Source organism: Pseudochaenichthys georgianus, chromosome 3 (assembly GCF_902827115.2).
Source record: "Pseudochaenichthys georgianus chromosome 3, fPseGeo1.2, whole genome shotgun sequence".
Taxonomy (NCBI): Eukaryota; Metazoa; Chordata; class Actinopteri; order Perciformes; family Channichthyidae; genus Pseudochaenichthys; species Pseudochaenichthys georgianus.
This window is the reverse complement of record NC_047505.1, coordinates 23,195,088-23,219,794: the sequence shown is the minus strand read 5'-3', so window position 1 is coordinate 23,219,794 and position 24,707 is coordinate 23,195,088. Positions and strand designations below refer to the sequence as shown.

General features: G+C 38.9%; 1 protein-coding gene across 2 annotated transcripts; it reads right to left on the bottom strand.

The window, feature by feature from the left end:
- Nucleotides 1-646: 646 nt before the first annotated feature.
- LOC117461888 (mucin-17-like) lies at nt 647-24,388 on the bottom strand. Of its 2 annotated transcripts, XM_034103887.2 has the most exons (15): nt 24,217-24,388; nt 21,440-21,605; nt 19,821-20,014; nt 19,005-19,109; nt 18,345-18,483; nt 17,577-17,727; nt 17,305-17,437; nt 15,926-16,078; nt 14,948-14,985; nt 14,800-14,829; nt 14,513-14,679; nt 6,468-7,024; nt 6,199-6,298; nt 4,826-5,090; nt 647-1,678 (listed from the first exon to the last, which is right to left on the bottom strand). In XM_034103887.2, the coding sequence occupies exons 2-15, from the start codon at nt 21,569-21,571 to the stop codon at nt 1,596-1,598; spliced, it is 2,247 nt and encodes a 748-aa protein (XP_033959778.1). In that variant the 5' UTR covers nt 21,572-21,605; nt 24,217-24,388; the 3' UTR covers nt 647-1,595. The 2 variants fall into 2 exon arrangements, with proteins under 2 accessions (XP_033959778.1, XP_033959784.1); XM_034103893.2 differs by lacking the exon at nt 15,926-16,078.
- Nucleotides 24,389-24,707: the final 319 nt, after the last annotated feature.

The window sequence follows — 24,707 nt, the reverse complement described above, 5'->3', positions numbered from 1 at the left end:
GTTTACTAACGCTCAATGGTCAAATTTCCAATAAATAGCGTTTCTAAACTTTCAACATCTTATCGTCGACTTAGTCAATGACAATTTGCTTTAAAATATTGTGAGATGTGGTTAAAAGCTAAGAAAAAGAGCTAGCAAATTGATCTTTAAGCTTAGATTGTTTCATTGCACATAACTTGATCCCAAAGGCCAAGAATGAATTTAGGTGCTCAAATTAGAATTTACTTCTTGCTACCTGGATATCCCAACTGCCCTGTTTAGATGTGTCTGTAATGCCTCATCATGAAAGCCAGTGGTGTTGCTGTGAAAACTCCTCACTGTGGCTCACAGCATGAAGCCTATAATCTGATTTTGATGAAGCAACACTGCACCTCTGCTCCTCTTTGATTAAGTTGATATGTATTGCATTAAAATAATTAGCTACTACGTAAAAAGATAAATTATTTTTAATTGAGTAATATAACAAGAAAACCATATTTAAATTTTCCTTCTATTAATTGTTCTCTCTACTTTAGAGAGAACAATTAACATACTATATTATATCATACATATATAGGCATTGATATCAGATTCACAATAGACGATTGTCCTGGCCCTGATATTATCTCAACATCAATAAAACATTTGAAAATAATAATACTATCAGTGAAATTCATCTGTATATTCGTTTATTGTGCATTTTGTCAAATGTATAACACTCATTTGTGCGTGGGCCGTTGTGGTAGGGGGAACAAAAACGGTACTGTTAGGAACAAAAACAGAAAAGATTTAAGAGGCGCTGGTTTAATTACACAATCTAGTTATATGTATCATTAACATGATATCATTTTAAAAATAAACATCACAGTTATATTAATCCTGAAACCTGTGATAATTGTAACACTTACAGTAGAATAAGCACAGTTCTCTGTTGAATAAGTACAGTTTGTCATAGAGTTTCAGCACCAATCTCATAATCAGTGTTTTCCACTAAAACTGAGATTTAGTGTCTGTAACCCTTTCTCCATACCAAATGTCAGCCTCCTATGGTACCATGGGGATGTTATTGTCAGCCAACAAAAACACAGAGCGAGATAGCTGCTTATTGCAGCTAATATAATAAAGTATAAAGTATGGTTACATACTATGTGCTCCAAAAATACTATTGTTTTGTTCTAACTAGTTCCTTTTACTGTGTGCTGCAACATTCCTGGATGTCTAACTGACCACAAGACTGGACAGCTTTTCCACAAAAGAAAAACATAAAATATGAATCTCAGTTTAATACAGAACCAACAATTAATTATAGAAAAAAAGATATTCTTCTTTTTTAAGTTAAATAGGGGTGCACATCACACAATAGTAAGCACACATTTGGAGTCTCAAATATTTGTTAGGACTATGACAAAATGCACCATTTTGGATCTTAATCTCAGGTCCAAGTGTCTGATTTTATTAGAGTTTTAGTAAATGTTTTTCTAAAATGTTTGTGATTAGTGAGCAACAGTGGCCAAAAAAACTCAGAAAATTAGGATTAGGAAGTCTGGTGTACAGTATAGACAACACGTGTTGTTCTATATACTTCATATTATGACAGCTATCACCCAGCAGCATGTTCAGTAAAGGAAGATATTTTGAAGGAATATGCTCATAGTTGTTAAAATTACTCCTGCTGCCAAAGCTGAGGCCTGTTCTGGAGCTGCAAGACAAGAGAGGAGAGGTTACACATTTACAATTTGTGTGTGTGTGTGTGTGTGTGTGTGTGTGTGTGTGTGTGTGTGTGTGTGTGTGTGTGTGTGTGTGTGTGTGTGTGTGTGTGTGTGTGTGCCTGCGTGCGTGCGTGCGTGCGTGCGTGCGTGCGTGCGTGCGTGCGGACGTGTGTGCATTTTTATCATAAAAAAGTTATACCTCCCCAATGCTTTTAACATTTTTTATTCTCGATTCGAGAAAAATGATTTATCCATAAACACCTCAACCCTTAGAGAGTCTCTCTCCCCTATCTCCGACATAGTCATTGTACAGGATGATGTTAGGAATCTCTTAAAAATAGTTAATATTAGGAAGGCCCCAGGTCCAGACCATATTTGTGGGCGTACACTCCAGTATTGTGCTAGCGAACTCTGTGGTGTTTTCCAGCATATCTTCCAATTGTCACTTGAGAATAGCCAAATTCCTGATATGTGGAAATCCTCAACTGTAATTCCCATCCCTAAGAAACCTCATCCTCAGTCCTAAATGACTTCAGACCGGTGGCTTTAACATCATGAAAATATTGAGAAAATTGTTAAAGGCCTTGTCATGTCAGTAATAGGTGGTGAACTTGATCCACTATAATTTGTGTATCAGGCAGGGAGACGCGTAGAGGATGCAAAGCTTTTTATACTGCACACCCTCCACAAACACCTTGAAAAGCCACAAGCCCATGCTAGGCTTTTGTTTGCTGACTTTTCTTCAGCATTTAACACAATGCACCCTATTATGTCATTTTAAACTGCCCGATCAACTTGTTTTATGGATTTTAAACTTTCTAACTAATAGAGAGCAGAAGGTGTCTGTCAATGGACGCCTCTCTGACTCTGTCATCACTTCCACGGGCTTGCCTCAAGGATGCGTTCTTTCGCCCCTACTTTTTATAATGTACACTGATAAATGCAGGAGCATGCAAGACAACAGCTAGATGGTTAAATTCTCTGACGATACCGCCCTCTTGTCCCTCCTTAGCGGCTCAGAATCAGGCCACGAGTGTGCTCTTACTGATTTTATTTCCTGGTGCGATGACAGTTTTCTGGATTTAAATGTCTCTAAAACCCAGGAATTGATCTTTGATTTTAGACGTCACAAGGATGTTCCTAAGGAGTGCAGCATACACAATGACAAGGTAGAAATTGTCACATCATATAAATATTTGGGCACCATTTTCGATGACCACCTCAAATTTAATGTGAATACTGAGTGTATTGTGAAGCGGGGTCAACAGAGAATGCACCTTCTTCGCAAACTGAACTCTTTCTCTGTCAGGCCTTTCATTCTTTTTCGTTTTTACCAAGCATTCATTGAGAGCCTTATTTGTTTTTCTTTTATCTGCTGGTTCCATAGCCTTACACTGAAAGACAGGGACAGCCTGAACAGCATTGTTAAAACCTGCTCGAAGGTCATCGGCGTGAAACAGAGAGACTTAAACTCCTTTTGTAACCAACAGATTCGGCGGAAAGCAGAGAGCATTCTGAACTCTCCAGGTCATGTACTTTCACATGAATTTCGTCTGTTGCCATCAGGGCGTAGATATGCTCTACCTGCTCAAAGGACTAATCGCTTTGCAAAATCATTCATCCCTTCTGCACTCAAACTTTTAAATTCTTGAAAGGCTTTTAACTTGACTATTTATTTATTTATTATTGTGATGCTATGAACTATTTATCGTGTGAATTGGAATGATCCACATCTGTGCTCCCGGGTGTATCTGTGTGTTTTCTTCCTGTATGTTCCTGCCTGTGTACATGACATAAGCTGCTGCTCATAACCAATTGCCCCTTGCGGGATTAATAAAGTTGTTGATTGATTAATTGATATATATGTACATATACGTGCACTACGCTCTGCATCAGCCAAACGACTCGCTGCACCCTCGCTGCGAGGGGGACCCAAGTTCCCATCAGCAAAAACACGTGGGTTTGCTATCCTGGCTCCAAGATGGTGGAATGAGCTCCCCATTGACATCAGGACAGCAGAAAGCTTACACACCTTCCGGCGCAGACTGAAAACTTATCTCTTTCGACTCCACTTCGAGCGATAGAATTACTAACAAAGAACTGCTAACAGAGCACTTATATACTAATAAAGGACTGGCTTATCTATAGTCAGTTGAGTAGCACTTGAAATGTTTGGCTCTATGAAACCTGATATACTTATATGATTCTGTTTTCTTCAAGGTTGGGTCTTCCTGGTCGAATGTACTTATTGTAAGTCGCTTTGGATAAAAGCGTCAGCTAAATTCAATGTAATGTAATATATGTATGTACAGAGGTTGGAGAAGTACCAGAGTGTGAATACTCTGTTACAAGTAAAAGTCCTGCATTCAAAATATAACAAAAGTATTAGGATCAATACAAAAGTATTAGGATCAAAATATACTTAAAATATATATTATATGTTTTGATTATAATTATAGATGCATTAAAGTGTTTATCAAAGCTGGTAAAGGTGCAGCTAGTTTTAATTACTTTGTATGCTGCAGGGTAGCTGGTGAATTTACTCCAGGTGGAACTAAAGTCTGATTTAATAGTTGATTATATTTCACATCATTAATCAAAATCAACTAAAGGTACTAATAAATATAATGGAGTAAAAGTACACTATTTACTTCTGAATTGTAGTGGAATAGAATTAAAAAAGTTGCATGAAATGGAAATACTCAAGTAAAGTACTAGCACCTCAAAATTGTATAGGTACAGTACTTGAGTAAATGTACTTTATTACTTCACACCTCTGTGTATGTATACATTATTTAATTAATGTATAAATAATTGCTCTGAAGAATGCTTATTGTGAATCACTGAAATAATAACATGCTTATCATTTTTTTTTATTTACCCATCTTAGGGCCCTTGGTGGCTTTATGGCCCAAAGCAGTTTTTTTTTAATGTCTTAAGCCAGCTATGCAGTTGCCCTTAATATGTATTCATAATTACTTTTCTCGAAAATAAAACAACCTTTAGAGAAAACTTTAAAGATGAAGGGAGATGTTTTGCTATACTTTACAAACTTGAATAAGTGTTTCATTTAATGAATTATCACAACTAAATAGAAATAAAGACATGGTGGCTTGTTTAAGAGGATGACGTCTTACCATGTGAGCTTGTGAGCATTGTTGTTACAGTTGCAGTAGTGGTCGTAGTTGTGGTCTTTTTAGTGGTGGTAGGACCCTTGGCGGCTGTTGTGGTTGGTGCAGGAGTCGTGACCACAAGGCTAATGGGGGATGATTGAATGGTGTAGCTTCTGGTTAACAAACTGCTAACTACCGATTTGCTATTCAAGGAGCGAGAACACAGATCAGGACATTCCTCAGAGGGCATGATGGCAATGCACAGATTGACTGTGCACTGGATGTACACCTGCAACGCAAAAAATAAATTGATGCAAGTTAGCGGTGTAGAGATACAGACATATACAGATAACTTTAAAATGTAACTTCAACTATTAATAAGAAATGAATCACTGGTTGTCAGGAGCCTGTTGTAACAATACATTTGGTCCCTTTTTGGAAAACAATGGAAACTTAAGAAGTGTAAGTATAAACAAAATAGAGCTAACAACTTTGTGGCTGTAGCAGTGGTGCTCTCAGTTAGCTTGCTAACATGCTCACAAAAACATAGATAACATGCTGATCATTTTAACCATGGTCTCTAATATTAGCATATTAAGGATAAACAAATAATTTAGCTGATGATGAAAATGTCATTTGTTTTCAGTTTAGCTTGTTAGTTTTTCTGTTTGTCAGCAGGATTACAGAAAAGCCACTGGCACAATGTTCATACATTTTCCCCAGAGGGTGTAGCAGTTGGAGAGGAAGAACCAGTTTTATTTTGGAGGTGATTTAAATCACTGGCGGGATACACGCATTCTTTTTAACTTATGGAATTGCCTTGTCTGCTGTCTCCAAGTGCCCTTCTTGTTTTTGTATGTCATAGGTCCATAAAAAGTTATTGAACAAACTGCTTTCTGTCCTGCTGATGGCCCAACAAGAATGGATATTGAATTAATTGTACATGTTTTACACTACTACTCACACTAAACCACAGATGTCAACTTTGTGGGGGCGAAAAGGAAAAGACAAAGAGCCCAAACTCACTAAAGTTCATCCTTGGGGGAGTATATACGTCGGTTAAAAATGTCATGGCAACTTATGTTGTTATTTTATTCTGACCCAAAGCAGTGGACCAACTGACAGTTGAGTAACATCACTAGCGTGGCAAACATCTAAAATGAGAAGTGTAATCACGTAATTTAATTTCAGCTGTTTTTCAGATGGCTCAATAGGAGCTCAACCTTTACAACATCCTTATGAAGGTCTATATAATATGATCACCACAAATCTGTAAGTTACATAACAAATATGCTGTTTCTACCTAAACTCATCTTTGAAGATTTAAAACAATTCCCAGGCTAGGAATAATGCAAAACTGTATTTTATGTTTGTGTGTGTTGGATGAGAGCACAGACCAATGATCCTTGGGCTTCCAATGTGCTCAAATCAAGGCGGTAAACCCTGGAATTGGTTTGAGATGTAACAATCTCTAATGTGCTGCTGGAAGATGAACACCTGGGTGAGAAAAAATGAAATAACTATTAAAATAATATGCTTCAAATTCAGAAGTGATTTTTGCAGCAAAAACAGAGTTAATATTTCTTCCATTAATTTCATTAAGAATCTGTCTGCTTAAATATGTTAACCTTAAACCTTAACAGGAAATAAGCTGGTTGTCACTGACCCTTGCTCCATAATGGGGTTGGATGTTGCAAAGTCCTCTGTCTCAGACTCATAACAATTGCTCACTAACATCTTGGCTTGACTAAGGCTGCAATTGGACATCACATGGAGGTCCAGCATGGAGATCCTGGAACCCATGGTTCCGGTAGAAGTGTTGGTGGATGAGCTGTCATCATTGGAGGTGCTGTTATTAGTAGAGTTGGTGGTGGTGCTGTTATCAATGGAGCTGGTGGAGGTCCTGATGCTGTTTCTCTCTGATGGGTATTCTGCTTCTCGACTCAGACGTCCCGGCGACATACGTAGAATGCGAAACCTCGGGAGTTTTGTGAATTTTGACAGGGGTCCCTCTCCTGGAAAATGCAGTTCTATCCAAACCCGGATCTTACCGAAAACCTCCTCATCTGTGGGTGTGCTCATAACGTAGTTTGGCCCCGTAACATTCACTTTTTTAGGAATCCGGCAGGCCAACGGGAGGATGAGGGTGGGTAAACGGCTGACCATAGTGTAAGGACGCACACTTTGCAAGGTGTTTGTGTAAACCAGCTCTGAACCAGCATGCTGGAAAAAAGGAGAGGATGAGGAAAAGTCAGAACTGACACATTCATATATTTTTCAATTTAATGTGTAACTTTCATTCTCACTCAGCTCTCTTTCATATTTAACCAGACACAACAAGGTCCTTTCAGCAGGACAAAATAGACCAGGTCAATCGCTCTCATAGCTTTTCATACCACAGCTGTGATGATACACAACTGCTTTTGTCTTTTCGCCGGTCTGACACCCAGGTCTGGCTTACACTTCTCAATAGATGTCTGCACACCATTTGAAGCTCAACGTAAACTCGTTAAACGGCCAACGGTCCTTCACCGCTAACATCGCTGCCTCAACCTGTTCCATCAGAAGTATACATTCTCTACTGACCCAGAAGGCAACACATGTTTTTGTTCAGGCTCTTGTCATCTCACACTTGATAACTAGAACTCCCTCCTGGTTGGTCTACCTGCAGATCATCCAGAAAGCAGCAGTCCGACAGGTCTTGAACCTCCCTAAGTTTGTCCACACTACACAACTCCTCCGCTCCCTTCCCTGCCTGTCAATGGCTTCCCAAATCCGCTACAAGACACTGGTACTGGCCTATCGTTCTGTGAAGGGTTCTGGTCCTTCTTGGACATGGTCAACCCATAGACTACGGCACATCGCGCTCTGCATCAGCCAATCGGCTTGCTGCTCCTTTCGCGAGTGAGTCTCAGGCAGAGTCCTGCATCGGGTCGGGTACCCGCGGGTACCCGACGGGTGACCCGCAAAAAAGGTGATTCGCGGGTGGTATTTTTCCAAACGCTTTTTTCCGGGTTCGGTTCTGGGTAAAACAAAGATGATGCGGGTCGGGTCGCGGGTGTTGCATAGTAAATATATTGAAATAATGATAATCCTCAGACCTCTCCCCCGCGGGACCGTGCATAATCATAACCTCTGCAGCGCATCAATCTGCTGCTGAGCGCGCCACATTCGAAATGGCTGAGGTGAAGCTCTCTAGCGGAGAATACAGCATTTTCAATAACACTTCCTCAAGAGCGAAACCCAGCGTCTGGGAGGCTTTTGGTTCCTAGATGGAGAAAATAACCAACATTCCACGCTTTTTGAGACAAATATGCAACTGCGTGTGTTAATAATTTCACGTTTTCACTGCTCATATATAGGCTATGCGGGTTCGGGTCGGGTCGCGGATCTTGTGCCGACGGGTCGGGTCGGGTTGCGGAACTAATTGGCAATATGTGCGGGTAGCGGGGCGGGTTCGGTATTGCACGTCGCGGGTGCGGGGCGGGAGCGGGTCTTGAAAATCAGACCCGTGCAGGACTCTGGTCTCAGGTAGCCCTCCACAAAAACACGCCTGTTCGATATCCTGGCAGGGCCGCCCCTGGCCAACTCGTGGCCCCACGCAAAGTTCTGTGATGAGGCTCTCTGTGTCGCGAGCGTCGACGGAGGTGGGAGCCTCGCAGGCGAAACTGTGGCACGCTTACACTAATTAAAGGTGCGCCGCATTTTTGTGCTTCAGATGAGGCTCCCTCCGCAAAATGAGGCCCCCTCCGCAAGGTGAGGCCCCACGCAGTCTGCGTGATGTGCGTGTAGGGAGGGGCGGGCCTGTATCCTGGTAAAAGATTGTGGAATGAGCTCCCAATTGATATAAAAACTGCAGGAAATCTCGCAAACTTTAAATCCATATGCCTTGGCAATTAACCCAACATACGCAACCAAAACAAAAGTTGTATGGTTTAGCCCATTTGAAACTAATGCACCATCACTTAGACCCCATTTACATGGAGACGGTTCATGTTGTATCTGCTACTTCTCTCTTTAGTATAGCCTTTCGTATATATAACAATTTTCCCTGACACTTGGCAGATTTGTGTGTAATTCTCTCACAAAGGAACTGTAAGATACACTTTTTATGTATGCAAAACCTTAAACTTTTTTTTTTTTTTTGAAAATAAAATACTTTGTCTGAATACATTTTCTTTAAAGGCCCTTTTTCTTTTATTTTAACGCTATTTCAGTGGAAAAATACAGTTTTGTTGACATCAAGGCTTCGTTTACAACCGTTTCCCAATGACCCTGAATAATACTGCTAGAACGAACGATATCCAAAATGTCTTCCAGTTTACAAACTTCGGCCATTCTTTTTACACAGGGGTCACTACTCGTTCTGTTTTCAATCGTCCCCATCACCACATTTATTAAACGGGGTAAGGACTACATTATGATCAATATATACAGAGTGTTTTGCAAAGTAGTTTCCCATTTTTATTTTACTTAAAGAAAAAAGTCACTGCATCGAACAAGTCCCTGGCTTCTTCTCCATCCGACTGCTGTTTGTTAGTCTTCTTCTTCTCCATCCAACTCTGTATGGATATTTCAAGTCTCTCCTTGAGGCATCTACATTTTACAAGCTTGTGCAGAAAGGCTTCCGAAGCGCGTCCTATCTTCAGTTTATCCTCGCAAATGCCTTTTTCAATAAGACTCTGGTCAATCACTGCAACGAAGTTGGCGAGCCAAAGTCTTTTCATTAACGCTTTGTAATTGTTTCTGAAGAAGAAATCGGGCATGTCATTACGACAATCGTGTTGCCTCTGGTCGGGGTTACTGCGTCGGCATTCTTTGCAGATTTCTTTTCTGTACCGATACATCACCATCTCCAGAATATGAAACAACTCCGATTTCACTGTGTCCCTAAACTGAGACTTCTTGACCCGAGGAGTAGCATCAGCAGCAGTAGTACTGCAAGATTCGGGTTTCCCACATGGTGGTGTTGCTGGTGGACTCTGTTCCTGACTGCAACTCGCGGGGGTAGTCTTGGCTTTTCTCTGCTCCATGGCTAGTTTACAACGATCGTCTTAGCGAGGTCCTTCATTTTAGATGATTTGTTGAGTGGAGGGTGGGGCTCATTGCGTTGAATGGGGGAGTCAATTATAGAATTGAGAGTTTTTAGAAAAAAAGTTCTTTAAGCGTTGTAGCTTTTTCATCTCATCTCCAGCAATAGGTGACATTTAAGAATAAGTAATAGTTTGTCATGATTTTACGGAAAAAAGTCAAAAGTATAGTTTATCAGAAATATGGAAAAGTCATTGTGTACAAATAGTATGTTGAAAATCAAAAAAGAAAACTCAATTCAATACAAATTAATGAATATTTTACCCTGTTCTAAAGTTTTGCACCCTTAAAGAAAAACCCCTTCCTTACCAACTACTTCATATTATACCCTTTGTTAAGTGTTGCGTACATCAGGGTGTATCTCAAAGTATCTTGGTAACATAAAATAACTAAAATATGTAAGTTTATCAGAAAAGAAAAAACCTTGTTTATCTGAACAAGTGTTGCATACACCAAAGTGTGTTTAAAAGTATCTTAGTAACACAAGAAAAAGAGAAAAAAGCCTTGATGTCAACAAAACTGTATTTTTCCACTGAAATAGCGTTAAAATAAAAAAAAAAGTGCCTTTAAAGAAAATGTATTCAGACAAAGTATTTTATTTTCAAAAAAAAAAAAAAAGTTTAAGGTTTTGCATACATAAAAAGTGTATCTTACAGTTCCTTTGTGAGAGAATTACACACAAATCTGCCAAGTGTCAGGGAAAATTGTTAAAATCACAAACTTACCTTTTAGAGAAACAGTCTTTAAGAAAAAATCTAATCAGACTGTACTTCATTTTCTAGTTTTAAGGTTTTGCATCCCTCAAAGTGTGTCTAAAAGTATCTTGGCAAGAGAAAAAAGCCCAAATCTGCCTTTAAAAGAATCCGAATTCCTTATAAAGTACTTCATATTCAACCAGTTTCAGTTTTCAGACACCAAACTGTATCTAAAAGTATCTTGGTAACACAAGAAAAAGAGTAAGTGTAATTTATTCGGTAATGTTACAGAATGTTTCTGAAAAATGAAGATTCCAGGACCACTTTAAATGTTTCGTTTACAATACTATTACATATAGAGGAGAGCTCTTCTTCGGGAACATCCTCTCCCCTACTTTGTACCATCCAGTCATTAAGCCCATATCCATTATCCTGGTGATAATAAGGGTAGGCTACATCAGACTTGGTTTTTCTCAGATCCATGGCTAGTTTTCAACGGTCGTCTTGGTGGGGTCCTTCGTTTTAGATGATTTGCTGAGTGGGTTGGGACTTATTGCGTTGAGTGGGGGGAGTCAGTGTAGAATTGAGAGTTTTTAGAAAAAAGTTCTTTAAGCGTTGTAGCTTTTTCATCTCATCTCCAGCAATAGGTCATCATTTAAGAACAAGTAATAGTTTTGTCAAGATTCTACAGAAAAAAGTCAAAAAAGTATAGTACGTCAGAAATATGTAAAAGTCATATAGTATGTTGAAAATCAAAAAAAAAGAAAACTCAATTCAATACAAATTAATGAATATTTTACCCTGTTCTAAAGTTTTGCACCCTTAAAGAAAAACCCCTTCCTTACCAACTACTTCATATTATACCCTTTGTTAAGTGTTGCGTACATCAGGGTGTATCTCAAAGTATCTTGGTAACATAAAATAACTAAAATATGTAAGTTTATCAGAAAAGAAAAAACCTTGTTTATCTGAACAAGTGTTGCATACACCAAAGTGTGTTTAAAAGTATCTTAGTAACACAAGAAAAAGAGAAGAAAGCGTTAATGTTAACAAACACTGGATTGTTCCATTGAAATAATAAATAAATAATTTCAAAAAGTGCTCTTAAAAAGAACAAATGTATTCAGATAAAAGTATTTTGTTAGACTATTAAGTCCACGATGGTTATATTTAACCCCTAACCCATTTGTATTATATGTTTGTTGTCCTAATAAAGCCAGAGTCACCTGAATTAATTTTGTCTCCAGACCTTTTTTATTTTTTACATTTTGTAACAATCTTAAAACATTTGTGGTTTGACTCTTTTTAAAAAAGTTCTTTTTCATCTATCATTTTCAACCAAGCAGCAAGAGGTCAAATGTAAGAACAAGTAATAGTTTGTCACGATTTTACGGGAAATAGTCAGAGCGCTATGTCACATCTTAAAGACAGCTTGAACTGGATAAATGGTTAGTCTTTTTCAAACATACCGTACGTTCTGCATGTTAGTATATCTGGCCCATCGATTTAGACCCTACTGCCCTACTGCCCTACTGCCCCTACTGCATGCCCTCAATAGGGTAGTCACGCTTTGGGAAGAGGTGTTTCATTTCACAGATCCACCTTGATTGTTATTGTGAAGAGGGACGGGGGAGGAACATTCAGAGGATGAAGAAGCATAAACATAACTTGTTTGTAAAACGGACAGCACGTCAGTTTCAAGAAAGATGACACCGTGTTTATGCATGACATGCAACATATCTTGAAGTCCTACAAAAAAAAAAAAAGGGTACAAGTATATTGTGTTGAAATATCGCCAAAAGTCGTAATATTGTATAATGTATTAGTTGCATGTTGTATTTTTGCTAGCAATCACTATGTAGTTTTTTCAAAAATATAATGGAAAAAAAAAGCGAGAAAGACAAAAACAAAATACGTTGAAAAGGGGATGAGTATGTCTGGCTCTCGGGGGGTTGGTGTGTTAAGAGTCACAGTCTTAAAGAAAATCTGCTCAGAAAAAGTACTTAACTTTCTACCAGTTGTAGAGTTGTCATACATAAAAAACGCTATCTATGAGTGTTTTTAGCTGTAAAATACCTCCACATTTTAGTTTTCAGCGTACGGTTAAATCTTTCTACCATACATGCCTTTATGTCACTGGCGGTTATATAATGTTGTATACCGCTTTTCTTCAACAAGTTTTGAAAAACTTTATTAAAGAATTCTTTCCCCGCTTCTGTTTGTGACTTTTTAGGGATCTCGCTGTGTGTGTTAAAACTGTATCAAAAGCTTTTGGTAACCTTACCCTTCTTTTTCTTTTTAATGTTAGAGCACAGGTTTTTCTAAATACATTTATGACTGTTAACAAATAATTAAAGCCATCATTATATTCGGACAGCGACTGCATATCGCAGAGATCTGCTTGAAATTGTTGCAGCGGTCTGAGTACGAAAACTCTGTTTTCTTACCAAAATGCACCCGTGTCGACTTGTACAAAATGTATATGCGTTATCCTCTGATAAATATTCTCTGACTTTCTATATATATTTAAGTATATTACCTACCTCCCCTCTGTTTACAACATGCTTGTCTCCATAGGGGGTTTATGACTTCTCCATAGGGGGTTTGGGGTTTTCCCCCTCCCTTATCCTTTAGCAAAAAAGGCTGACTTTTTAAAATATCTGTTTTTTATATGCTTTACTTTGATTTGGAGCACCCAACGGATGGCTGTAAGTTGTCACCGGTGTCTCGCTGATTAAATTCATATCAAGACGTCTCTTGGCCATTTTCTCTCGACTTGAAAAATATTTAAGAGTGACGCTGGCTTTTTATTTAGACAAAGCGAGAGGGGTGAGGGGCGGGGAAAGTGTGTGTGTGTGTGTGTGTGTGTGTGTGTGTGTTCCCCCTCCTTCACCATATGTTTTCTCCCCTCATGTCCTGTCATGTCCGGTTTGCAAAAACAGAGAGGTTTAAATATGTGTTTTTTAGATGCTTTTACTTTTGATTAATTTCATGTTATTTGTAATAGCCATATAGTTGAATATATAACCCCAAACATCGCCATTTTTTAGAATCCATTCTTCGTGAAGTTCTTCGGCTGTAGGCGTCTGAACCCGGCATACAAACTGCATTCGTTTCTTGATTGGAGCACCCAACGGATGGCTGTAAGTTGTCACCGGTGTCTCGCTGATTAAATTCATATCAAGACGTCTCTTGGCCATTTTCTCTCGACTTGAAAAATATTTAAGAGTGACCAAAGACGCTGGCTTTTTATTTAGACAGAGGGAGAGGGTGAGGGGCGGGGAAAGTGTGTGTGTGTGTGTGTGTGTGTGTGTGTGTGTGTGTTCCCCCTCCTTCACCATATGTTTTCTCCCCTCATGTCCTGTCATGTCCTGTTTGCAAAAACAGAGAGGTTTAAATATATGTTTTTTTTAGATGCTTTACTTTTGATTAATTTCATGTTATTTGCAAGTATTTGTAAGTTACATTCGATACTGTATACAGGATTAACCACACAGGAAGTGGTTAGGAGGCGGGACATATATCCTAGACATATTAATTGATTGAAAACAACGGCATTTTATTTTTCTCATTTTTTAAATTTTAATTTATTTTTTATTTTTATTTTGTAAACCGGAAGCGGGGGCGGGACATCCGCCGGAAGCGGGGGCGGGACATCCGGTCGAACGAGGCGGGACTTCCGGTTTTCAAAATAAAAATAAAAAGGCGGGACTTCCGGTCAAATAAGGCGGGACTTCCGGTCGAAAAGGGGCGGGGCGACCTGTCACTTTTTCTGCATACTAATGAGATTGATATGGCATTTGTATTACTACTTACATGGCACTCAGTGTCCTGGAGTACAGAGCCCAAACGATAAAAGAGAAAAAATCTCCCACCTTTAATGCATAGTACCATGTATATAAAAGAAATAGGTGGGTCATGTTACCAAAGTCTCGGTGCCACAGCCAGACAGAGAGATGCGTGCGGTCAGGTGTGTGCTGTTGTAGCTGATGGGACAGGTGGGGCTGTTGAGCTGCAGCTCTTCTAGGTTGATTTCACTCAGGGAGTCGAGAGGGAGAACCAAAGTCATCTCTGTATCTTCACACGTCAACTCTGCAGGAAGACAGTGCCAGATTATTTGCTTATTTAACAAGATCACAAAATCTGTTTTAAAAGCTTAATTTTAATCACAGAGTTAACTGCTAAATACAACAAAGTGTCAATGTTCTTTACCTGTTCCAGCAGGTAGTGTCCTCATCTCTCCTGAAAAGGTAAGGAAAGGAACATTTCAATAGCTGAGGGGTTAGGAGTGGTGTATTTTGAGCAACAGTAGGGCATTACTGGCATTCTTATGACATTGCTAAGAAGTTGAATGTCTTACTTTGGTACAGCCACACGCATCTGGGCTCTGACTGAAAACTGGAAAGACAAGAAGGGCAAAGAAGGGATTTAAACTATTTTTCTATAATTAAAAGACTCATACTGAGGACATGTCTTAACCTTATATATACAGTATATGGTCTTAACCTGTAAAGCCAGCAGGACACCTCATAGTTACATGCTTTCAACCAAAAATACCTGCGTTTTGTGCACTTTTTTTCATTAATTTAATCTTACTTGAAAGCACTATGTGTAGACATGATATATATTATGATAATAACATTTTCCAAATTCTTCAGAAGGCCTAGGTTCTTGTTAGTCAAAACTTAAGCCAATCCCAGTCAAATGTGTTTCCAATTACACACACACACACGCACACACACACACACACACACACACACACACACACACACACACACACACACACACACACACACACACACACACACACACACACACACACACACACACACACACACACACACACACACACACACACACACACACACACACACACACACACACACACACACTCTTTACTTGTTGTTATCTGTTTATTATGCTGTCAGCTTTTTAAATTATTGCGAGAACTTTCTAGTCAGTATGTGTGTTTATTAAATACTTATTAAAAATAAGTAGGACACCAGTAGTCCATTATAATACACATAACACAGTACTAATTGCCAGTGCTATATATACTAACAAAAAACTGCTAACAGAGCACTTATATACTAATAAAGGACTGGCTTATCTAGAGCCAGTTGAGTAGCACTTGAAATGTTTGGCTCTATGAAACCTGATGTACTTATATGATTCTGTTTTCTTCAAGGTTGTGTCTTCCTGGTCGAATGTACTTATTGTAAGTCGCTTTGGATAAAAGCGTCAGCTAAATGCAATGTAATGTAATGTAATAGTGCATCCAGAATAAAAATATAATTCAGTTTTTCCTCTGCTGATTTTGTGCAGCAGAACAATTTACCTCTTGGTATTCGCAGCAAAGCAAATGGGCAAGAGTCGGGCCAGTTTATTTTCGGAGCGGACCCAGCGCATGTTCATGGTTGCCACAGAGCCGACCGATTTGAAACCTACCCTGAAGAGTTCAGGTGGGCCAACAACAGCTATCTCTGAAACACTGGAAATATAGAGAGTAAGCGCATATTATAAGGCTAGCTTATCATCTGAATGTGTAAACTAACTAAATAAATGTAGTGGAGTAAAAAGTAAAATAATGGCAAGCAACAATAAAAGATGTATAAAATGGTAATTCAAGAACATGTTCCTCAAAATCGTACAGAACTTGAGTAAATGCACTTCAACATTAACTGTCACCAGGTTAGGGATGCATATCGTTGACTTTTTTACGATACCGATACCGATACCACTGAACGATACCGATACTCAACCGATACATATCGTGATATTTTGAAAATGTATCATCCCACAATTACTCCCATGAAGCGCTTTACGATATAGTTAACATGTCAAATGAATATTAAATTCAATTGTGGGACTTCTTGGACCTTTTAGTGCTGAACAAACAATGAAAAATACATTAAATATATGAAGAAAACCGATTATGGAATATCTTTTATAACACCCGCCATCAGGTGTGCCGCGTGAATAGCACATCTTGTCAATGCAAACAGACCGTTATAGCACCGTTATAATTAATGTTAAACCTGAGATTCGACTAGAGAACAAATACATAATAGAATAATGGTCATGAGATCACAACAAATCTCATCTTTAAAATCAACATTTACCTTCACTGGTGAGAGAAAACAAATCTCATCACAGTTCATTTGTGGGACTTTTACCTTTCTAGTATTGAACAAACAATGAAAAATACATAAAATATGAAGAAAAACGATTATGCAATCTAATTTTAAAATTAATTAAAAAAAATAAATATATATATATATATTTTTTTTAAAGTATCGAAACCGGATCTGATTTCGGTACGGTATACCGTAGCCACCAGTAACCGGTATTTCGGTAATACCGGATACCGGTATGCATCCCTACACCAGGTTATAGGTTAGTGTTGAAAATATCAGGAATTCTGTTAGCTTCGACGTCTCCCACTTGGCCAAAAGAGCCAACAACAAGCTGGTGACAAAATGGCTTCAAAGCCTCCATCCCTGACAAATACGTGGGTGACAAATGGTTTACAGCAGACAATTTGTTAATCATTATGAGTTATTTTTTGATTTTATTATTGATAATCTATCAAACCTAAATATTAAGTAATAACTTTACTCTTTAATTAATTTCTGTTTGAAACAAGCAAATACACATTTAGCAGAGTCTAAGTATTTCATAATATACATAGAATACATATTTTTTTAAAGGACGCACCTCTCAAGCTGCGAGGTGAAATCTGTGGTGAAATTCACTTGCTGGTACGGCAGGACAAACAGCATGGAGTCTTTATTTGGGGTGTCTCCTGTTGCTATGGGTACATCACTGCAGCTGGAAGCCCACTCCTCCACTGGAAGAAAGGACAATGAGAGTTACACCTGATCCATGCAGTTTTATGTTTAAACATTGTGGTTATAATCCTTTTTTGTTTTGTCCATATGTTCGCTCCATGACATTTATAGGCATCATTGTTCGACTGACAGACTCACCAGTGAGAGAGAGGTGCACAGGGACCGCGCTGAGGGGTTTGTTCTCTATGACTTCGCTTATTTTAGGGTTAGCGATCCGGTCCTCTGCCATCAGGAAGATGAAATACTGGCCTGCTGCTGCTTTTCCAGTGAACTTCAACTTACATTTCCTCTGTTAAATAAATGACATCATGAAATGTAATATTTCCAGATGGAAGTTGTTGAATATGAAACATTCAAGTAGCAATCAAATACTATGAAAAAGTACATTTGTGAAAGACTTGTCATATGATATCTCAGTTATTCAGTGGTGAAAAGTGACGTAATTTACTTAAGTATAGTTTTGAGATAATTAAATTGAGTATTTCTATATTATACCACCTCATACTTATACTACTTATACTTATACTATTTTTAAGGGAACCATTGTACTTCATTTGTTAGACAGCTGTAGTTACCTAACTACTAGTATAGCCTAATTGAGAAACCATTTCAGATGTAGTGTAATGGATTAGGCAGCCCGGCAGAAAATTCATTATTTTAAATTAGCCCCACTTTATAAGAAGACACATTAAAGGGGTTATTACACTTAAATATGTAATAACTGTAGTGCTTCAATTTGCATTTTTACTTTAAATGCAAAACTTTTTCTTGTAACTCAGGGGTTTTGCTATTTCTACTTGAATAATTGATCTGAGCACTTCTATTACTGCAGGTAAAGATGATTGTTAAACATTGCATTGTGTCAGAATGTGCACTTTTCAGAGACATGTACACAGTAAGACTCACATTATCCAGCTCTATGAAGGAATGCTCAGTGCAGCTGACACACTCTCCCAGGTCGGCGCGGGCAAAGCGACAGCTCACCCTGTCCGTGTCCAGGTCTTTCACCGACAGAGAGAAGTGTTGGGAGCAGTTCACACGGACCCTGAAACCAAGAGAAAATCAGCCCTTTATCACACAAACGGTAACATTTACAGCAGTTGGTCTGGTCTACTTAACGTTAACTCTAAGAAATGTCAGACAATGTAGGCAGGCACTCTCCGTGACATTGAATTAAAGATGAATACATTATATTGCTTTTTACCTTTAATAAAAGCCTACAAATAACCTCTTAAAGCTTTACAAATCTAATTAAAAGTAAGAGCTTTCCAGCATCCTTGACTTTGTTCAATCATGCGTAACTTTCTTTTTCATATTTCTTAACTTTCATCAGTGGTAAATCAATCAATTCACTAAGGTATTTACATCACAGGGAAGGATAATGTCAGGTTTTCTTACAGCAAAGGCAGTTTTGAGTGTGTGTGTGTGTGTGTGTGTGTGTGTGTGTGTGTGTGTGTGTGTGTGTGTGTGTGTGTGTGTGTGTGTGTGTGTGTGTGTGTGTGTGTGTGTGTGTGTGTGTGTGTGTGTGTGTGTGTGTGTGTGTGTGTGTGTGTGTGTGTGTGTTACCTTAGCGGAGGAGGGAGAGCGACAAAAGCCGGTTGGTTGAGTTTTCCGTTGTTTGCTCTGATTACTGGGCTTGCTTTTATCGAAACATAAAATTGTGTGTTGGATCTAAGGAATTATGAAAAATGATGGAGAATTACCAGAACATATCATCACATTAAATCAAATCTATGACATACAAAGAACATAGTACCACTGAGAACATGGAGGAGTAGTAGCAGATAGACTGAATATACCTCGAGGCAGGACTCAAACAGGAATGTAAGATAAAAGCAATGGAAACCATGGTGGGGGAAACAATGAGACACACGTCACAGTGAGTGACAGTGATTCTAAAATTAATATTACAAATGTAAAAAATAAATCACCTTTTCACTTGGATTGTATAATTAGCAACATAATGATGCAGCATGAAGACTATAAGAACATTTGTTTATTTTTATAAATGTATTTATATATTATTCTTATTCTTAATATTATTCTTGAGACAACGATAAATTGGCCTACTTCTGTTAACCCAAACAGTCTATTTCATTGAAAATATTATATATATTAAATATTATAACGTATACATATACATGCAAAACAGAAGGCCCAAAACATGAGAGAACAAAAACGTCCTCCGTGTAATAACTGTTAACTTGAATTCATGAGCACATTTAACCCCAAAACATTGCACAACAGCAAGAAGAAACATTATAAATTAATAATGGAGCAGCTAATTATGTGTTTTGGTAACAATTAAGAAAATGTATGAATATAAAACAATGATGCTTTGCTTTAGGTGAAAGGTCCAGACAGTGAATGAAGGTATCATACCCTAAATCTATGGTGGCGTTGTAATCACTGGGGACGGTCTTCTGCCACTGGCGGACGCACCAGCCAGAGTTTGGTTTAGTGCCAGTGAAAGGTTGCGAGGTGGGGTAGACCAGACAGTCCTCCTCCCCATCAGAGCACAGTCCAGACAGCGCTGGGCAGGGATTGGGAGCGATTGCGGTGAAATGAGCCCGCACCTGCAGGGGGAAAAGAGACACAATGACAAGGCTTTTAGGGGAAGAGACAGATTTTTACGACTGAGTGAAGAACTAAGAACCTGCAAGCCGCTTCACACTCGGTTGCGAACCGATCCAGTGAGAGCTGAAGGTCGCAGACCGATGAAGCCATTAGAACCACATCATCTGCAAAAAGCAGTGGTGCAATCCTTAGTCCACCGAACTGCAGACCCCCTCCCCCACGACTACGACTCGACTTCTTCAGTCGGACGGCTTCCCTGACCACCGGTGTCCACCAGGAGGTTCGAGGGTTACCGCCCCCGCCGCGGCTTCGGCAATAGAGGCTTTGAACACCGCCCACTCTGGTTCAATGCCCCCAACCTCCACAGGAATGCCCGAAAAGCTCCGCCGGAGGTGTGAGTTGAAGGCCTCCTGAACTTGGGCCTCCTCCAGACGTTCCCAGTTCACCTGAACTACACGTTTTACCCACAGGCGTAGGCGACTCTCTCGTCCACTGGGGTAAACTCCAACAAAGAAGCACCCAACCAGGGGCTTGTGAGTATCCCCACACCCGCCCGGCACCTCACACCTTGGGGAACTCCGGAAAAGAATAGAGTCCAACCCCTATCCAGAAGTAAGGTTCCAGAGCCGACGCTGTGCGTAGAGGTGAGCCGAACCAGATCCAACTGGTACCGCTCCACCTCCCGCACAAGCTCCGGCTCCTTCCCCCCCAGAGAGGTGACGTTCCACGTCCCCAAAGACAGCTTCTGCCGCTTGGGTCTGGTCCGTCGAGACCCTCTGCTTTCACTGCCACCCTTCTTGCAGCGCAGGGGACCCCGGGTTTCCTCCGGGCCGGGTATCCTCACTTCCTGTGTCGTCTTTCATGAGGTCTTTTGAACCAATCTTAGTCTGGCTCCTTGCCTGAAACCAATTTGCCATGGGAGACCCTACCAGGAACACAAGGTTCCAGACAACACAGCCCCCAGGTTCATCAGGGCACACAAACCTCTCTACCACGGTAAGGTGCTGGTTCTTCAGAGTAAAAGTAGGGGGTCAGTAAGAAAGATTGAGGGATTCTTTTTTTAAACATTTGTAAAGTGAATACTTTCCTCCTCTGTAAATGTATCTCTTAAGCGTTTGAACAGGATTCAGCTAAGAACATGTTTATTCTAAGCAATATTAGAATTGTGGAGAAATAAAATCACAAGAGAAATTGTGAGCAATACCTATAAAGTTTTTTGTTTGGATAGTTTTAAAACACTGTTAATGTATGTTTTTTAGGGACAAATAACAGAATGATGTGGAGAGGAAATGATTACTTCAATAATAAGTCAATAAATAATAATATTTTCAAAAATATAGAAATGTGGGACAAGGGCCAAATCATTTTGGACTTCAAGACATCGTAACATAAAAATGTTCATGGGGAGAGAAAACATTGCCCACCGTATTCCCTCCATCGCTTTCCAGGGGCTCAACATGGACCGTCAGGCCCAGAGAAGAGGCTTCGCAGGCCGGGCCGAGCAGGACCAGAGTCAGGACCTGCAGCAGGACGCTCTCTTTGAATCTGTCCAACATGTCAGCTCCTCAGTCACACAGGAAGTCTAAGTCTCTGGGAAACACAGACGGAAAGGTTAGGATGTCTCTGTCTCAGTATAGGTCATAAAGTTGCTATTTCGAATCATCATGTTGTCTGTAAAGGACAACACGTCTTTTTGTGCACATACCTAGCATAATGAGTCCTGAAACCTTCCTACAGCGTCTGAGAGGGACTGTGGTGTGACGTAATGGAGTCACTGAGTAATTGTCGTGGAATAAACGTGTGAGAGAGGTGGTTGACTAATGTGGATGTAGCTCAGCATTCATGGTATGGTGTGTCAACCCAGTCTCACGGCATTTCGTGTTCACCAACACGATTTTTAATCTATTGATTCGTGTTCACCATCACGATTTGCCCCTTTTTTTCGTGTTGCACAGCACGATTTTAAAAGCAATGTATTTCTACTGGTAACGTGTTTCGTGCCTGCAGGCTGCAGCACGTCTTTTTCTCCGGTCGGGTCGTGGAAGACCGGAAGCTGTGTGGTTCAAATGCCGTGAGACTGGGTTGGGTGTGTGCACTGAATGATACGCACTGAGGCCTGATTATGCAATATTCTCACAAACATAGGCACAATATTATATAAGACATTTTAGACATCATTGCGGAATGAATCCGTCAGGGAGTTATTTAATTGGAACACAAATTTGAAAAAGTAACCTTTAAAAAAAATATTAATAGTTTGTCATATTATTTTTAAATACCCTTGTAAAATGTTTTTTTTATATTTCGAGAAATGTTCATAGGCTTGGCAGTACATTCTTTTTTATAAAACCTACTTTCTCTCTCTCTTTTTTAAAAATATACATATACAAATAGTGAAGGATCATGTAAAAAAAAAACTCTTAGATTTTTGTTGTTTTGAAGTGTCAACATTTCCTTCCTTTACAGCTTTCTTAATCTCTTTATTATCCTTCTCCAGGATGTTGGAAATAAAACCAATTGAGGGTTGTGCAACTCGACATAGTAAGATCTGCAGTTATTTGCATAATGAAACAATGCATGGGCCGCCTTGTTAAATGACGTAAACATGGACATTTATGATTGGAGGACACAAAAAACACGTGACTGTAAAATAACTTCTGTGCAAGTCTGAACTACTGTATTGTTTAAAATGATATCTTACAATGTTATGTTTTGAAGTGTTTTGTGAAGTCTCATGTCAATTATAATTACTTATCAGAAGTAGATTTAGGAAAGAAACACAGAAACATACAGAAACTCAAAAACAGACAGTGTCACCACTATGAAAGGATTTGTGACCTCTTTTTTGGCCTTTTCAAGCATTTATTTCTATTGTCATATCTTTTGGTTGTTCAAAGAGGTATTTGAAGGTTTAAATCCTAGATGCTAAATACAACCACTATCAATCTCTATTACAATTGTCTCCTTTTGTTTGATTGTCCTTGTCAGTTTCAAATGTCTGCATCTCCATCGGTGAGCAAACTCAGTTCTCTGATTGAGTTTCCTTTTCTTAAACTATTTACTGATCATTTTCCCTGACCGAAGCTAACTATCAATATTTGTTTAACTGTCTCTTGTTGTGTCTTCTTCTATTGCTATGCTATGTTTGTACAATTATTGTCCTTGCTTAATGTTTATGATTTACTCATATATATATTAACGAATAACAATGTCTTTTTTTTTTACCCATCTTGAGTAATAATAGGGATTTGATCCATACAAAAAATTAACATTTTCATAAAAATGTCCATTTCTAGAATACAAGCCTAGAACAATTTTAGAACTGAAATTTTACATTTCAATATTTTATCTTTGTTGACTTTAGAAGGCTGATGATGGTACACTAGGGGCCCATTGTATGTCCTTGTTGATCTGTCCCTGATCGTATATAACAATCACTACTTTTTATTTAGGTTGTTTAGATGGTTTTGGATCTAGGATCTGTTTTAAGAAATTGATGTCATTATACTCCACGTTTACCCTTTAAAATCATTTCAATATTCAATCAAATCTTGATACAATCTTTCTTTTATGTTGCTCTTTCTTCTTGTTCTGAGCAGAACACTTTTAAAGACAGCCTCTCTTTATAAACTTTAAAATAATCCAATGTTTTGATAACAAATTGTTTGAATATCTTTGTTACTACGGCCTTTTTTTGACTTTCGATTCCTTAAACAATGTATTTATAAAACGGGTTCAAATCGGGAGTCTACACATTTAAGGAACATGGCAAACGGTCAGGTATGCCGAGCTCTCAACAAAATGTTCCATTGTGGAATTTGTTTACTTTGAGTCACAAAACACTTGTGCAACACTTTTAATGAATATATTTAAGTATTGTGTATATTTCTTATCTCTAAAGATACATTTATAACCAAGTGTATAGCATAGACTTCTGTATAACACCAGTGCCGAATCAGTTTCTTATTCAGTTTGCTCCCAAAAAAAACACAACTTGTTTCTCTTTTTTAAAGTTTGTTGCCTATCCTCAAAATGTTCGCCTCATTGTTTACTACACAGAACTAATAATCCATAAATTATAAGCCATTCTAACTTCTTTGTTGCTAAAACTGGAAATGTGAAATCTTCACAACCTTCATGTTATTAACACAAAAACAAAAGGAAATCAAAAATATACAATACAAAGTTAATCAATCATTACCTCAAGCCTCTTCACACAAATGCGTTGAAGTCCCACCTTAATAGTGAAGTTGTGTCTCCGTTCAACAGAGCATACAGGACATATGTTCTTGTTATTAAAGTCGGGAGGAGCTCAGCTAAATTGGTGCATGGACGGAATGGAGTTCAACTGGCTCGACCAGAGACGGTAAAAGACGCATAACTCAAGTGTCAGGAGGAGGGATTAACAAAAATGCCAATAACATCCACAGGTTGCCTCAGCTGATGTGGCATCCAGTACAAATCCCATGCAGTGATTCTTTTGTGTGTGTGCCAACTGCTGGAACTCAGATTTGTTACCAAAGACAGCACTAAACTAAAAAAAGCACAGAACTGCACAAAGGCTGTTTCCATTAGTAAATATTAAGGTGCATCAGCCCATTCAGATCTGCGGCAACATTTAATGTGTTATTCATTGGCCTACACTATCCACTTCTTCTGGAAGTTTTATCGCAATCCTGCAGGCAAACAAAC